Below are 17,444 nucleotides of genomic sequence, written 5' to 3' on the forward strand. Positions count from 1 at the left end.
GTCGTTCGGTTAAAGCCACGTGATTGGTCAAGAACGCAGCAGTGAGGGGAGGTGGTTTAAACATTAAAGAGACAGGCAGACCATAGTGAGAAAATAGATAGAAAACAGTGAAATTTGGACTCCTTTCAACTTAGTTCAAAGGCAGAGTGTCGACTGCAAGGTTAAAATTCCCATCAATCACGCTCCACAAATAACCCACATAAACCATCTGTACACTTGATGCAAAAAGCTATCAATACAGCTAAACAGACAACAATTGATGAGGAACTAGGTAAAATTATGGCACAGGAAGCACCTACAAGGGATCATTCCTCAAGATGGTGAAAGAAGAAGGCTACGTTTTTACGTGTTTCATGTTGATGAAAGCGGCCACTCCATTCCATCACAAAAGTAAATAAAACCACTTTATCGTACAGTACATTTTATTTCTTTAATTATAATACCATAGCAAATGTATTATACATAAAATAAGGTCTATTTTGCGTAGTTTTAAGGCTTAGAAAATTAGAAAATTATATTTTATGAGGACCAGGGAACGCATTATTCTCATTTTAATGGTTTCCTTTAGGAAATTAAAATCTAGTTTGCTCGTGCAAAGGCCGTCTCCTTTCTATTGCATCTGAAGTTGACCTTATCCGAAGATCGCATGCTCCTCTCTCTACTTAAAGATGAATGTGCTGCACTGTGAATGATAACATTCCCGGCGTGCTGCTCAAACGTGATAAAAGGGTACGGCCTGCTCGGCGGGGGGTCGTTTTGTTGTTGCGGTTTGACACTCAGGCATCAAGTGGTTAATCCTGTTTTTCCAGGGTTGTTACAAATATTAATTTGTGACCATTATCATTCATTTAATAAAGGAATGGTTTAGTTGAATTTCAGGCTTTGTCATTGAATACCTTTTATTTTGACAGTTTGCTTCTGAAAAGGGTTATTTATGCACTTACAGTAATACCTCAGCTTACGAACACTTTAGCTCACGAACTTTTCGCCTCATGAACATTAAATTCGCGAGCATGTAGTCTTGGCTGACGCACATTTATTATACATAAAATAAGGTATATTTTGAGTAGTTTTAAGGCTTATTTAGCAGCGAAAAGCCGCTAGCAGGGGACAGTGTGAGTGAGGGTATTATCGTCGAGAAAGCACGGCAACTTCACTCGGATATCAAGAGGCAACGACATCAACGACCATCACAAACGACTTTATTATATAGTACATCTTATTTCTTTAATTACAGTCCAATAGCACATTTATCATACATAAAATATGGTATATTTTGTATCGTTTTAAGGCTTATTTAGTAGACAATTAGTTTTTATGGGGACCTGAGAATGGATTATTCTCATTTTAATGGTTTCTTATGGGAAATAAATATTTGCAAGACGGACTTTTCACTTTACACACACTTTTTGCGTGTGTAAGTTCAATTAAGTTCGTAAGCTGGAGGTATCACTGTATTTTGCAGATCTGCTGAAAAATTGTGGGGACCTATGGTTGAACCCTGTGGCATGCCAAGAAGCGTTTTGCTGGTTTGCATGCAACAACGCTTGAAATTTCTTCAAATGTCTTCTAATGTCTCTATCCAGCCATCAATTTTCATGACCGCTTCTGGTCACTCGCATCTCGGACGGCCTGACTTTGGCCGAGAAAAGGGGAACACACACCCGCCATCTTTTTTTTTTTTTTTTTTTAATCGCTAAGCTGCTACGAGACAACGCTACGTTGTTTTCTCTCAGTCTCCAATCTGAGGGGCGTTTTTGTCAACTCGCGTACTTCCACACAGCTGCCATCTTGCTCAGTGAAAGCAGGTGTCTGTAAGTCTCGTGGGGTTTAGGGTTTTGGGGGCGGGGGTCTTTTGCTGCGGTTAAATTCCAAATGTGAAAGACTACTTGTCACTGAGGCCGACAAATATCATTTGTTGAGTGGATGTAGCCTTGTGGAACACCGGCGTTCTGCTGTACCACCGGGAAACTCTGTGGACTGAATAGTGAACCTTGTGGAACGCCTCCAGTTTTTTTGTACTACGTCACCAATCTTGTGTTGCTCAAGGGACCGTATGACAAGCCCACAGGCCCGTCCTTCAAGTAGATCTAAAGTCAACATTTTTTTTTTCGCATTATAATGGCTAGATGGAAAGGTTTCTTCAACCGGCATCTGTACTTCTTTGGAGGTGTCGGACGTTTCGCTTCTTATCCAAGAAGCTTCGTCAGAAAACAAAAGTCTTACTGGTAGTTTCGGCCCTATATATATCCCTACTGTCCAATTTGGATCGTTCGTACAATAGACTGCTTAAGCAACATAGGCTTAGTTATGCTGATGAGGTGATACTAGGAAATTAATTTATAGTCAATAAAATAAAGAACATTGAAAAAATAAGGCGAAATAAATTAAATTAATAAAATTGATCAAATTAATAAAATAAAAAAAAACAAAAACAAATAAATAAAATTAATTGACTAAACTAAATAAAATTTATAAAATAAAATTAAAAAAATACTAAAATAAAATAAGCAGACTAAATAAAATAAGCGAACTGAATAAACTGAATAAAATAAAATTAATAAAATAAACAAAATCAAATAAATAAAATTCATAAAATTAAATAAATAACATTAATAAAATAAACAAAATAAACTAAATAAAATATAATTAATAAATTAAAATAAACAAACTAAATAAAATACATAAACCGAATAAAATAAAATTAACAAAATTAATAAAATAAGCGAACTAAATAAAATAAAATTAACAAAATAAAATTAATAAAATAAAATAAACAAAATAATATAAATGAATAAAATAAATATAAAATAAACATATAAATACAATTAATAAAATAAACATCCGTTTAGCCGGGCAAATTGGGCAATCAGGCCAGTCGTCAGTCAGGACAATAGAAGCAATCAGTGGACCTGATCATAGCAGAGTCCTGCACCGACACGTCTGGACAGTAGGGATATATATATATATATATAGGGCCGAGACTACCAGTAAGACTTTAGTTTGCTGACGAAGCTTCTTGGATAAGAAGCAAAACGTCCAACACCTCCAAAGAAGTACAGATGAGGGCTGAAGAAACCTTTTCATCGATGGACCATTCCTGTACGACTGAGAGCTTACACAGACGTATTATAATCACTCTCGATTTTTCTTGTCTCACTTTGAAGGCCCGCTTTACGCATACAAACAACTCTGAAGCGCAAAAATGTTCGTAAAAACAGCACACTTTATTTACTCAGCAGTATAGAAAAAGTATCAAAAAATGTCAAAACTTGGCTTGTATAAAAGTTTGTCATAAAACGATTTTTGCGCAGCTAATATAAAACAAGGCGTATCAAAAAAAACGTTATCAAAAAGACAAGAGAGTGTTTGAAATGGCGCCGATTGATTTACAAACAAAACAAAACAAAACCATGCAAATACATGTAGAAATAAAATAGCACAGTCTTAATTTTCATACAAGTCGTTTAGCCCCTCCCCACACGTGTGGTTTCACATATATACTGCATACATTTTTTTTCACATCAATTTGTTCATGGAATGCTTTCCCGCCATCCGTCACAAAAAATAAAAAGAAATTAAAAGGTGACAATGTAGTAAACGCTTAATACTTTTTTTTGCGTGCCGTAAAACACGACTGAAATTATGAATACAGCTTGTTGCGTAGTTTTGGTGTTGAAAAAACAAGTGACGTGCGCACCAAACACTTGAAATTATCAGAAGACCCATTCTAGCCGTAAAAAAAAAAATAATAATCATAAAATCCAACAAATAGGTCAGTTTTCAATCCATTAAAATGCAACCGGATACGAAATTATTCGGAAAAAAAAAAGGCTTAAATACTAAAAATCATCCAACACTGCTCCATTGGCCAATTGCGTAAAAATAAAAAAAAACAAATGATCAAAACAGAGAAAATAAATTAACCAACTTGTTCTTTATATTAATATCAAAATTCGGAATAAAAAAATACAACCCAATGCGCCTGCATTTTCAATACAGTGAGAATAATAAAAAAAGAAAGACAGACCAAATAATAATAATAATAATAATAATAATAATAACCCAAAGCAAAAAAAAATATACATATAGTCTTTGGTTGGTTGACCAATAAGAAATAGAAAGCTGGGAAATTGGCAAACGGCGTGCGGCGCCGTTTACGCCACCAGCGTCCTGGTGGGGAACGCCGCGTTGACGTACTTGATGTGGCTCGCCTCGGCCGCCGTGGCGCTCTCCTCGCTTTTGCCGCACGTCGTCTGCTCCCACGAGCTCATTGGCTGGCGACAGAACGAAGGATTAGTTTGGGATTTCACCACAGGAAATTAGCTTACATTCAATAAAATAAAGAACATAAAAAAAATAAAAACATCAATAAAATGGATCAAATTAATAACATAAATGAATTGATAAAATAAATAAAGTAAAATAAATAACATTAAAAAATAAACAAATAAATAACATTAATAAAAGTGATCAAATTAATAATATGAATAAAATAAATAAACAAATAAATAAAATTATTTGATAAAATAAATAAGCCAAACTAAATAAAATTAATAAAATGAAATTCAAAAAGTAAGAAAATAAAATAAGCAAATGAAATGAAATAAGCAAACTAAATAAACTAAATAAAATAAAATTCATAAAATAAACAAAATAAAATCAATGATATAAATACAATAAATACAATCGATAACATAAATAAAATAAATACATAAATAAATAAAAATTCATAAAATTAAATAAATAAAGTGAATAAAATATAATTAATAAAATAAAATAAGTGAACTAAAAAAATAATATTAATAAAATAAACAAAATAAAATAAATGAACTAAATATAATAAATAAAATAAAAGTAATAAAATAAATGAACTAAATTAAATAAATACAATAAATAAAATAAATAACCTAAATAAAATAGATAACATAAATAATATAACTAACTTAAATAACATACATAAAATAAATAACATAAATCAATAAATTAATTAATTAATAAAATAAATACAATAAACAAAACCAATCATTAATTAATCTACATAAATATCTAAATAAATAAATAAATCAAAACTACAATTAATACAATAAAATGAATGAGATAAATAAAATAAATAAATGAACAATTCAATAAATACATACATCAACAAATTAATTGCTTAATTGATATTGGTAAATTAATAAATAACTAACACTGTTATCAATAAATCCGCTAAAATATTGCTGACATACCGGCAGTTGGCTATGGGGGGTCCGATGTGGAATCAGGTAGGCTTTGTGTCCGTCTTCGCTGAGCAACGAACTTGTGAGCAAGTCCTGATTGATCAAAACCAAGGTTGGGGGGGGGGGGGGTTGAAGCCTTTCAATTAGTGATTGCCTTCATTGATGACAAATTCCGAGGGGTTGGACTTACCGGTACTTCCTGCGCAGGTCCATTTGGCGAGAAAAGCTGTGTGTTCAATTCTTGGCCGTCCCACTGCATGTATGGACTCCTTTCACACGGGGATTCCACCTTGGGGCCAAAACGTAGCCAGCCGATGGTTAGAAAATGGTTTGAAAAAACAACAACAAACATTTCATTTGATTATTGCGGTTGAACAAAGCAGCCTGGGGTTTCCCACAAAACCGCCTGCTCCAATTTCATTGTGACGAGGCCATAGTGTGCATTATTCATTTTAAGAAGTATGTTGACATTGCATGCGTATGTCGTGATTTCCAGCGAACGGCTTTGGTTGTCCACTGCTGTTTGCTCACCTCTTGCTTGATCTTCTTCAGAGGCGGTTGCTCAATGGCGCACTCGATAGGCTCCTGCTTGATGGATTCCGCCATCTGCTGATCCAAAGTAGAGGGACGATATTTCCAAAATCCAAATGGGTTTAAAAAGGTACGTTTCTCACTCACCGTTAGCTTGAGCGGGCCATATTTGGCCTCCTGCAGGGCCAAAGCGGAGTTGAAAGTCGCGGGGCCGCAGGGAGACGATTCCAGGACGGAGTCGCGTATGTTGGGCGGATTGAACCTGTCTCGGACGGAGAGCCGACGCGGTTAGCGGCTACAAATGTCCGTTTGAAAGCACGAGGCGACCGCTCACTCACATGTCATTCTCCTCATGGGCCTTGGCGTCCTCGGGCGAGTTCATCGGGAGACGTTCGCCGTCCGAGCGCTCTGGACTCATCGATTGGTTGAGTAACTGCCAGATAACAAGGAAGAAAAGCTTGGTGATGATTATCGACCGTGTTGTGCTTCGTGTGCACGAGGCGCTAAACTTGGGCTTGTCCTATTTGGACCAGAACTTTCCCGTGTGACCTTTACCGTCACCGTGCCCAACATTTTCAGTTAAAGGACAACCGACACCATTTTTTTCCCATTTGTTTCCCATCTGACATCAGAAAAACGTTTTATCGCATCTAAAATAGCCAAAACACGCAGGCTGATATTTTTAGTCAAATGCAATAAAAATGACTTCAAGTGTCCCAAAACTGCCACAAAATGAACTGGGACGATTCCGAAAGTCCCGCCCCCTTATTCGTGATGTCACACCAGGACACTCCTTCACAAACTGTCTTGCTCCAGAATCAAAACAATGGCTTCAGATTTGGAAAAAGATGCTTTTTTGTTACTCATCCAGTTATGAATATGATTCAAATAGTTCCGAAGAGGAAAGCATCAATGTTTGACATCGATTAAAGAAGTCCTTCCGTATCAATTCCACCCGTCTGGACTGCAATGTAGCATCCCAGAAATTGCACAAGATGGCGCCCAAGCTTCGTTGGAAATGGGCTGAATTGTCCGCTGGGAATGTGTGTCAACTAGTATCAAATAGTAGTCTTGGTGCAACACACAACGATTCACCATTGCGTTATTTATGTCGTTTTCCTTCTAATTTTGCCATCAACGCGTTGTTTTCAGACGAAAAAAAAGTACCCAAAATGCATTGTGAGTCGGTTGTCCTTTAAGCTACAGTTTTGTTCGTAACATAACGGCGCCGCTTACTGAGTCGATGACGGACTCCATGAACTCTGGCAGATTGCCGCCGTGCGCCCGCGCCGCCGAAACGCTTTCCTCGGGCAGGCAGCTCTGATCCAGCGGCGGTGCGGGCGCGGCCGCCTGGTGTTGAGGTAAAGACGTGGCCACGCCCTCTAAAGTGTGGGCTAACGGGCTCTGGCTGGCCCAGTTTGGATATGGCAAATTGATCTGAGTGGGGCAGAAAGCAAAAAGCAAAAATGTCGGATGGAAGCGAGAAGCTAACGATGCGAAGCTAACATTTAGTGAAGGGGGGTCGGAATGGAAGAACACCAGAAAGGGAACTGAAGTTGGCAGGAGGGTGACGGTCATATTGTCTTGCATAAGGCGTCGTGGGGACACACACACACACACACACACACACACACACACACACACACACACACACACACACACACGGAGTAAGACGAGGTCCTGTTTCATCACTTGTGTGCAGCAACAGCCCCCCAGATGTTTCCTCCATCGTATTCACACAACGCTAACCGCTGTCGGTGAATACCCCGGGTGAGCCTATGTGCACATAAATCTTGTTGTCTTTCGTACAGACACACACACACACACACCTGTTTCAATGGTTTTGTGAGGTCCGGATAACTCCAGATAAAGAGTGAGGACCACCGTTGCTGATAAGTTTAGAGAAGCACTAGTGTTACATTTGAACACTAAATGTCACCCATTTCCCACTTCAACTTCTTTAAAAAGAAAGAAATAAAAAGTGGACTTGAAACTGAAATAACAGCAGGAGGGAGGTTTCTGAATGGCTCCATTCAAAGTCCTCACCCCTGTGGTGAATTTGGTTAAAATATCGTTTTACTTTTTGGGGTATGAACTTTTTCCCGATCATTAACCACGCACACACACACACATAAACACACACAGTGAGTAAAAAGTGTGTGTATCCGAGTGAAATGAAAATACACACCAAAAATTATTTTGAGTGATTTTGTGAGGACCTCTCTGAAACTTTAACAGATGCATATATAGACCCTCTAGAAGCCTTTAGAATGAAAAACTTGTGAGGACCGGCCAAAAGGTCCTCAGTTGTCAAAAATGTCCTCACTACGTATGGTATAAAATTTTAGTGGTCCTCACAAGGCTGGTCATACAAACACACACACACACACACACGTTTTCCTTCAAATGCACAAAGTGGGGACTTTATCTGGTTTTCAAATGAACGACTTAGAAGACGCAAATTCTCCAAATCCGAATTGGTAAATTGAACGGCTCTTTCGTCACGAGGATCCGAGTGGTGTTTCGCTCCGTTCCTCATCATCTTACTATCTGCCATTGCCCTCTGTTTCGTTGCTAGGCAGGCGCTCGCGGCAAACGACGTCTCGCTCGAGTAACACAGATTGCGTTGACTTTCTAGGCTTGATGAAAATGCCCGCAATCCAAAATCAACTGGTAGGTCAAGTTTTACAAGTCTTCAGGTTGCCATGGCTAATTTGTACTCAAATCGTCGGGAGCCTGTTTTGCCAATCTTGCCTTCCCCTCGTCCTCCTCGCTTGTCTTACCCAAAATGAACACGGAAACACTTAGAAGTCCCCGCTTGGTATTCAAATTGTCCTACGTTTAACCGGATCTTGGGCGTGGCAAACCGCCGGGAACCGGCGTTGTAGCGATGCCATAGTCCCCGCCGGGCCGGTTCACGGGCTCCCGAGGACTCACCGGTAGCGACGGTTGTCCTCGCAGCTCGTTCTCGGTAGACATGAGCAGCAGTTCGATCTCTTTCACCCTCTGCTCCTTCTCCGGGTCCTCCTCACTACAGTGTCTCTGCCAATCCGAGGAGGAAATTAATAATAATACATTTCATTTCTAAGCGCCTTTCAAAACTCTCAAGGTCACTTTACAGTCACAGGATAAGTTTTTCTGCGGGTGACCAGTGGCAGCTGCACGCGCCAGTGTTCACTCAACCCGGAAGAAACTCAAATAGATAGAAAGCTAACTAGCTCGCTAATAGACAGTTAGATACCTAGCTAGATGTTTTCTGACTGTGATTTGAGGATACCATTTCAAACACCAGAGTCAACTCTTGGTTTCCAAAGCGAAACTAAACTCTGTAGGCTAAATGTTTCGCGCTCTTTCTTCCCTTTCCTCGCCGCAGCAGCTTTTTGTTGGCGAAATATGTGACTAAAATAGGCTTTTTTGTACCTGGATTGCAGCCGTTCCGTGCTGTGGGATGCTCAAGATGTTCAAGTGCAAGGCCATGGGGAAGGGTACCTGTTGAATCAGTCACAAAGAAAATTGGAATCCAAAAGTTTGAGTGACTGCTAGCACAAAATGCAAAAACACACCAAATGAATCGGCTCGTTTTAGCAATGGCTGCCAGGAAAAAGCCGCTTTTCGCGTGCTAAAGCGTACCAGACCACCCGAGTTTAGCAAACTCACCCGTTGCGCATCGCCCATGTACGTGTAGTTGAGCTGCGAGACCGAACCCAGCTGCGCGTGACCGGGCGAGCGGTGCGGAAAAGCCAAAACGTGGGCGGCGCCCGGCTTGACGTAGCCGTGGCCTAGCGGCGAGCCGGCCGCGCCCTTGGCGCCGGCGCTCTGCAGGTAGCCCTCCTGCTCCACCCTTCGCCTCATGGTGGAGTTCCAGTGGTTCTTGATGGCGTTGTCCGTTCTACCCGGGAGCTGCTTGGCGATCTCGGCCCAGCGGTTGCCCAGCTTCTCGTGGGCCTGATAGATGATGCGGTCCTCTTCCTCGGTCCACGAGGTCTTCTTCACCTCCGGGTTGAGGTGGTTGTGCCAGCGCTCGCGGCACTGCTTGCCGATGCGGCCCTTCAGGTGCTTGGCGATGACGGACCAGCGCTTGGCGCCGTACTTCTGCACCAGTTCGATCACCTGCCGGGCGGAGGGTGATGTAAGGAAAGGCTGACGCAAGGATACCCCCCAACACCCGCCCCTATCGTTATCTCGCCGTAGGGGACTGCCAACACCTGCCGAGCGCAGAGGGAGTTTCCAGGGGAACGTTAGCCAATCATTACACATTACACATGGCCGTAAACACAAACTCCTCGGACGTGTCCGGTAAAAACCTCGGAGGCGGTGGGGACGACACACGCCGGGTGTTGGGGAACTTTTTTCTGTCCCTCGGAGCAAAGGGAGGTCTTAAAAGGGTATGATGGAGAGTTGTGTGTGTGTATGTGTCCTTTGATACGTGCGTTACGGGGACATTTTGATATGTCTTGTTATGTACATAGTGGGGACATTTCTTTGATTCAAATCTCTGGCTCGATAGTGTGTGTGTGTGTGTTTTAAAGAGCAGACATACAAATATTAGGCTAACAATTAGGTTTAAAAAAACATCAACCAAAACAACTCCCCCTTCATTCCGTTGGCTTTTTTGTTTGTTTCTTTGTTTATTTTTCAAATCTTACCCGCTGGTCTTCCTCTTTGGTCCAAGGTCCTTTAATGAGTTCTGGGTTGAGAACCTTCTGCCACCTATGCTGGCACTGCACATCTGTACGGTTCTGGTGCATCGAGAAACAGAGACATTTTTCTCACAACGGCTCAGGTAGCTAAACAAAAAGCTAACTTCCGATAGCTGATTAATGATTGTCTTGTTTTAAAAAATGGAATTCGGTAAGAACAAGATCACGTTCCGGAGCTTTGGCCGCACTAAAGTAGTCCGGTCGTCCGGCTTTGTTGTGGTAAACGTTGGTGGTGTTTGACGATTAAAATGGATTGATTGGAGTCAGAGCTCCATCTAGTGAGCAGATGGTGCAATGCCTTCATTCATCGCAACGCTGAGCATCCTAGAATGTCTCACGACCAATTCATACTATGTCTACAATCTGCAAGAAAAATGTCCGATTACCATTTTTGGGTGTAAAAATCGTGACGTATTTGCAAAAACTCCCACTTTCCACCGACACCCGAGCGTCTTCCGCCGCCTCGACATTTACGCCCTCACCCGAACTACTTACAGACAGTAAACTTGCGATGACTTTCCAGTCGTCGGATCCGTGAAGCTCCACGAGTTTCTTTAACTTCTCGTCCTGGTCGAACAAACAGTGAGTCAATGATGGAGAACGTTCCGGAGTTTGATCCAGGCGACTTACTGTACTGTAGTGTACCGTACGTACCTCCTCTCGAGTCCAGCGGGTTTTCCCCAGGTGTCGCTTCCCCGGTTTGGCTAAGGAGCCCTCATAATCGTGGTCGTAGGTCTCCTCATCGTCCTCCTCGCTGCTGTAAACACTGCAGATTGGAAAAAAAAGGCATCAATTCGTTTTTCATCATCAAGAACCGGTCATTCTTGAAGGTTTGGGTGCGGGCGTTTTGCCAAGACACCCAAATGATGCCTGAGTGAAGATGTGAGGAGGGTTGGGGGGGGGGGGCGAACTTTATGGGCGAACAGGTTCTTATGTTTTTAGTTTCTACAGATACTGGGATCGGCACACGCGCGTAATTCGACAAGGCCGGCGTGTCGAGACCTGCCGCCGCATTGTACACCCACTTAGCCACGCATGCACGCGAGCCGCTAGCCAATCAGGCTCTGTCACACCGCGACAGGTGAACAAGGAACCCCACTCAGGTTTAGGATCACACGTTCCGCAACTTGCCCCCTTTGGGTACAGTCAATTGGAGAACCAAATGGCGTCGCAACTTTTAGAGGAACTTGGACCACGTTGAGCTAACAAAGATCAGGAAATCGCTAAAACGAGAACCAGGTGATGATGCTTAGCTATCCGTGGCTAAGACAAAAAAAACATCCTGGTGGCTGTGCACCTGCTACCGATCCTCAAATAATTATAATACATTATATTTGAAGCGCCTTTCAAAGCTCTCAATGACACTTTACAGTCACAAACAAGCATGGGTACTATAATAAATAAAATACAATAATTAAACTACAGTTAGAAATAGAAACAAGAGGAAGAGCTACACAGAAAATGCAATTTTAAATAGGTGGGTTTTGAGATGGGATTTGAAGGTGGGAAGAGCAGCTGAAAGCTCTGTCCCCCATCATGCTGAGACCGGCAGAGGGGGGGCACACAGAGGTGGAGGGAGGAAGTGGATCTGAGGGAACGAGAGGAATAGAAATTTGAAGAAGGTCAGAAAGGTGAAAGTGACTCCATTTTAGTGATGATAAAGAGTCCAACTTTACTCAGTAACAAAGTACGAATTGCAGAAAAAAATGGATTGTCCATCAAATTGATTTTCATCACTGAAGCGCCCCAATCCTCTCAAAACCAGAAACAATCTTCCATCCTTTTCATCCAAATGCAACAAAAAAAACAAACACTATCAACATTTTCCAATCAATATAAGTTTTTGGGCTTCATCCGCATCGGCCATTGGACACCAGGTCTCGTTTCTCGCCAATCGTCTGCATCATGAATCCTTCCAATTTGGATTCTATTCATTTTTGCTTGCCGTGACATTCAAAATAATAATAATCATAATACATTTATCTATCTGGCTGACTATCTATTAGTTCGCTAGCTTTCTATCTATTTGAGTTACTTCCGGGTTCAGTGAACTCTGGCGCGTGTGGCTGCCGCTGCTCACCCACAGAAAAACTTATCCAGTGACTATAAAGCGACCTTGAGAGTTTTGAAAGCCGCTTAGAAATTAAATGTACTATTATTATTTATTACATTTCATTTATAAGCACCTTTCAACACTTTACAATGGCAGCATAAGTTTGGGTTGTGAAAGGCGTGGGAATGATTCGTCTTATCTGTCCCGCTCATTCAACAAATTGCAGAGTGTGAAAGTGAAAATGGACTCGCTTCGCTTGATGTGCCGATCGTAAAAAGAAAAAATACTAGTCGACCGATGGGAAAGAAATCCACGCAAATGGCCTTTGATCCAGCAAGTCATCCCCCCAAATATCAACTTTAACTTTAAAATCCTATCTGACCGTTTTCAAATTTCTATTCCCTCTACTTCCCTCCACCTCTGTACGCCCCCCACCCTCCTGCCCCTCAGCACGATGGGTGACAGAGCTTTCAGCTGCTCTTCCCACCTTCAAATCCCATCTCAAATACAGGTAACATCCGATTTATGACCGAGTTCCGTTATGACCAAACGGTCGTAAGTCAAAATGGTCGTAAGTCTAAATCCATTCAAAATGTTGAATAGACACTCGCAGGCTAAATGACTCGCAAACTCCCCCTCTTAAAATGTTAAAAATAGGGTCTGGAGGTCGTGGTCGTAAGTATGGGTGGTCGTAAGTCGAGCCGGATGTTACCTGTATTTAAAATCACATTTTATGTGTAGCACTTTCTCTTGTTTTTCTATTTCGTGATTGTATTTTATTTATTATAGTACCTATGCTTGTCTGTGACTGTAAAGTGTCCTTGAGCGCTTTGAAAGGCGCTTCAAATCACATGTATTATTATTATTATTATTATTATTAAAAACGAGTCCTGTTCGCTTGAAAGCGTGGCGAGCAAGTAGTCTAGTGTGGTAGTGGTGGGGGGGGGGGGGGGGTGCGCGCACACTTGCATGACAGCAGCGCTAGCACCTGTTACGCGCGGCATCGAAGCTCCAAGTGCAAATAAAAGGAAACATGCATTTTTCGAAGAGGGGACGGACGGACGGACGGACGGACGGACACACGTGTTTGGGTATTTTTGTCATTTTTTTTTTATGTCCGCAGAAATGAGTAAGATTCGAACCTGTTTCTCGGGCGCCGAGTCATGTCAGTCGTCCGGGTTTGCGGATCCCCAAAGCCGCTTTGTCGCTCTGCGTCCTTTGGCTCTCGGCGCCAGTTGGCTTCTCCCGGCGAGCTGGCAGGTTGACATACATTTAAACTACGCTGGTTTTACGCTACGGCTCCTCCTCCCTCACCCCTGACCCCCCCCCACCACCTCCCCTCCCTTCCACCCTCTCCACTCCCTCGTCCTCCTCTTCTTCATCTTCAAGCCGCTGCTCCGTTTCCGACCACGCGGGGAACTTTGCACCCAGACGTGAACTCAAAAACTGCCCCCCCCCCCCGCCCCTTCTATGCACGTCCTCACTTGACAAAGCAACAACGCGCTTTCACTCTCCATTTTTCCCCCTGACCGCAACTCATTTAAAGCGTTACTTCTCGTTCTTGTCTTGTGCAAGGGAGAAGGAAGTTAGTGCTTTTTTTTGGGGGGGGGGGGGGGCAGTGCAGTGCTCGAACTCTCAAGATGTTTGCCGGCACTTTCGTTTCGAACCTGGAGAACAAAGGGCGCAGCAAGTCAATCAAAAAGTGCAATTATGCTATGCATCGCCTTGGTGTTTGAACAGTTATCCCAACCAACGAGCGATGTTGGTTTTTTTATGCTATTCAAAGTACTTTTTCACGATCCAGTTGAGCAAGTTTAGTCACTTTTTTCCCCAAGATAATTTATTGTCTCTTCTTATTTTTTTTTTTTTGTGCTCATAATTGATATACAGAGGCGGGATCTGCTCGGGTACTGTGTCTAAATTTCTTTTATAATAATAATAATAATAAGAAAAATAATAAGAAGAAGAAGACGAAGAAGAAGATGAAGAAGAAGACGTAGAAGTAGATGAAGAAGAAGACCAAGACAACAAAGAAGAAGACTGAGACGAAGAAGAAGACAAAGAAGACGAAAATGAAGAAGACAAAGAAGAAGAAGACAAAGAAGAAGAGGATGAAGAAAAAGACGGAGAAGATGACGAAGACAACGAAGAAGAAGACGAAGATGAAGTAGAAGACGACAAAGAAGAAGACGACGAAGAAGAAGACGAACAAGAAGAAGACGACGAAGAAGACGACGAAGAAGACGACGACGATGAAGAAGACAAAGAAGAAGACGAAGACGACAAAGAAGACAAACAAGAAGACGAAGACGACAAAGAAGAAAAAGACGAAGACGATGAAGAAGAAGACAAAGAAGATGAAGAAGACGATGAAGAAAAAGACAAAGACAATAAAGAGGAAGACAAAGAAGACGAAGATGAAGTAGAAGATGAAGAAGAAGAAGACAAAGAAGAAGACGACGAAGAAGAAAACGAAGAAGAAGAAGACGAAGAAGGCGACAAAGAAGAAGACAACGAAGACGAAGACAAAGACGACAAAAAAGAAGACGACGAAGACGAAGAAGAAGACGAAGAATCCATTTCATTTCTAAGCGCCTTTCAAAACTCTCAAGGACACTTTACAGTCACGGGATAAGAACTTTTTTTAGTGTGTGCGGGTGAGCAGCGGCAGCCATTCGCGCCGGCGTTCACTCTACCCGGAAGTAACACAGCAGAAAAGTTATGAAAGGAAAGAAAGAAGTCGAGAAGCAAAATACAAGAGCTCCTGGAAAGGCAGCCACTCTCACAGCGCCATCTTGAAGTCTTGATACCCCCCCCCCCCGAAAAAAACCCAAACAAACATGTCGTCCTCGCGTATGGACTTTTTTTTTTTCACTGGGCGAGGAAAGACAGGGATGGGGGCGGGGGCAGTGGGGAGGCGGGATCAATGCTTAATTTGTGTCAATGTGTCTTTGTATGAGTTCCTCCATACACGACCGTATTGTTCTGGTCACTTGTCATTACAATCATGGCCGATGAGCCTTTTGTTCCCCGACTCATCCAAATAAAGTGGCTGCGCACACTCGGGGCGGTGCGCTGCGTGCTCAACAAATATGCCATTCATCTTTTAAACACAGTGGCTATTGCACTTTTTCTTTGTCTTTTGCATCACACTGGAAATAAATATATACAGGTAACTTACGACCGGCGTGACTTACGACCACCCTTACTTACGACCACGACCGCCAGACCCAATCGACCGTGTAATGGCACCACAGGGGGGAATGTCCACCACAGAGTCTCGATTCAACATTTTGAATGGATTTCAACTTAGGACCGTTTCGACTTAGGACCGTTTGGTCGCAAGTCGGATGTTACCTGTATAGATGAGCGACCGCGGCGCACGCATCGTGGCTCTTGTCGTCCATTCCGCTCAAACTTTATTGATATCATGCGCTTTGGTCAAGGCTGTCAAATGTGACACGTTTATTTCAATTGGATTTGCGGCAATGCAAATGAAGCCGCTGCCTCAACTTATTACCTGTAAAAAAGCCAAAGAGCCTGCGCCTCGAGGGTATTATTAAAAACTGCATCTTGTTATCCGAAACCAAATGGAGATGGGGTGGGGGGGAGGGGCTGACCCGGGTTATGCAAACCAGCCGAGTCGTCGTAGTTGGGAAGCTAGCAGGAAGCCTGCGTGACAGCTACCTAAAAAATTTGCATGGGCGCGATTGGGCAGGTTGAGAGCGGCCATTTCGACTCGTGCAAAGCATCGTGTGCACAGTCGTGCACATCGTGTTCACTCACAGAGAAAATGAAAGCACAGCTACGTACTGGCAAATGTCATCATGCGATATATAAATGAACTAGCTAACAGCTAGCTAGCTAGCTGGACATCTAGCCAGCCAGCTGGCTAGCTAATTGATACCTAATAGATAGCTAGCTAGATTGCAAGCCAGCCGGCTATATCTATTAGCTAAATAGCTAGCTTTCTGTCTGTTTGAGTTACTTCCGGGTTGAGTGACCGCTAATGCGCGTGGCTCCCGCTGCTCACCCACAAAGAAAAACTTATCCTGTGACTGTAAAGTGACCTTGGGAGTTTTGAAAGGCGCTTAGAAATCAAATATACTACTATTATTATTATTATTAAGTGCGAGTGAGGATTTTGTTGGGATCAGGGAAGCCCGCAGAATGGCAGAAAATAGATTTTGTGGTTTGCAAAAGGTTCCTTTGACGGCCGAAGAAACCTTTTCATCGATGGACCACTCCTGTACGACTGAAAGCTTACACAGACGAAAGGTTGCTTTGCGCGATACAATCGCAACGTCTTGAGATAGTTTCCATCTCCATTGTGTGTGTTTGTGTGTGTGTGTGTGTGTGTGTGTGTGTGTGTGTGTGTGTGTGGTTAATGAGAGGAAAAAGTTCATACCTCAAAAAGTAAAATGATATTTTAACCAAATTCACCACAGGGGTGAGGACTTTAAATATACCCATTCAGAAACCTTACTCTTGCTGTTATTTCAGTTTCAAGTCCACTTTTTATTTGTTTTTAAAGAAGTTGAAGTGGGAAATGGGGTGACATTTTGTGTTCAAATGTAACACTAGTTCTCTAATCTTATCAATGGTCCTCACTCCTTATCTGGAGTTATCCGGACCTCACAAAACCATTGAAACATGAATGTGTGTGTGTGTGTGTGTGTGTGTGTGTGTGTGTGTGTGTGTGTGTGTGTGTGTGTGTGTGTGTGTGTGTGTGTGTGTGTGTGTGTGTGTGTATAAAATTGACAATGGCATTATTAATGTTTATGATATTTATAAAACTTATTTCACTCTTTGAATCTGCTCATATTCCAAACAAAGTCGACCAAGAAAAAAGTCAAAATATCGTTTCTAAATTGAACGCATTTGTTTTTGTTTGACTTGTATCCCGCCTGACTGCGCATGCGCGTTGACCTCAGCGCA

At 42.2% G+C, this 17,444-nt stretch overlaps 1 protein-coding gene across 3 annotated transcripts; it reads right to left on the reverse strand.

Annotated features, from left to right (window-relative positions):
- Nucleotides 1-3,208: 3,208 nt before the first annotated feature.
- myb (MYB proto-oncogene, transcription factor) lies at nt 3,209-13,843 on the reverse strand. 3 transcript variants are annotated; one of them, XM_089022499.1, is made up of 14 exons: nt 13,649-13,837; nt 11,108-11,219; nt 10,949-11,020; nt 10,400-10,492; nt 9,411-9,863; nt 9,174-9,242; nt 8,691-8,795; nt 6,990-7,190; nt 6,092-6,186; nt 5,901-6,015; nt 5,754-5,831; nt 5,413-5,511; nt 5,232-5,315; nt 3,209-4,277 (listed from the first exon to the last, which is right to left on the reverse strand). In XM_089022499.1, exons 1-14 carry the CDS (start codon nt 13,669-13,671, stop codon nt 4,158-4,160), a joined length of 1,719 nt encoding a protein of 572 aa, XP_088878625.1. In that variant the 5' UTR covers nt 13,672-13,837; the 3' UTR covers nt 3,209-4,157. The 3 variants fall into 3 exon arrangements, with proteins under 3 accessions (XP_088878625.1, XP_088878626.1, XP_088878624.1); XM_089022500.1 differs by having other exon boundaries at nt 5,754-5,828; nt 13,649-13,834; XM_089022498.1 differs by having other exon boundaries at nt 5,754-6,015; nt 13,649-13,843.
- Between the last annotated feature and the right edge of the window lie 3,601 nt (nt 13,844-17,444).

The sequence above is a fragment of the Hippocampus bargibanti genome, linkage group LG19 (genome assembly GCF_051943395.1).
Source record: "Hippocampus bargibanti isolate YZ-2025 linkage group LG19, ASM5194339v1, whole genome shotgun sequence".
NCBI lineage: Eukaryota > Metazoa > Chordata > Actinopteri > Syngnathiformes > Syngnathidae > Hippocampus > Hippocampus bargibanti.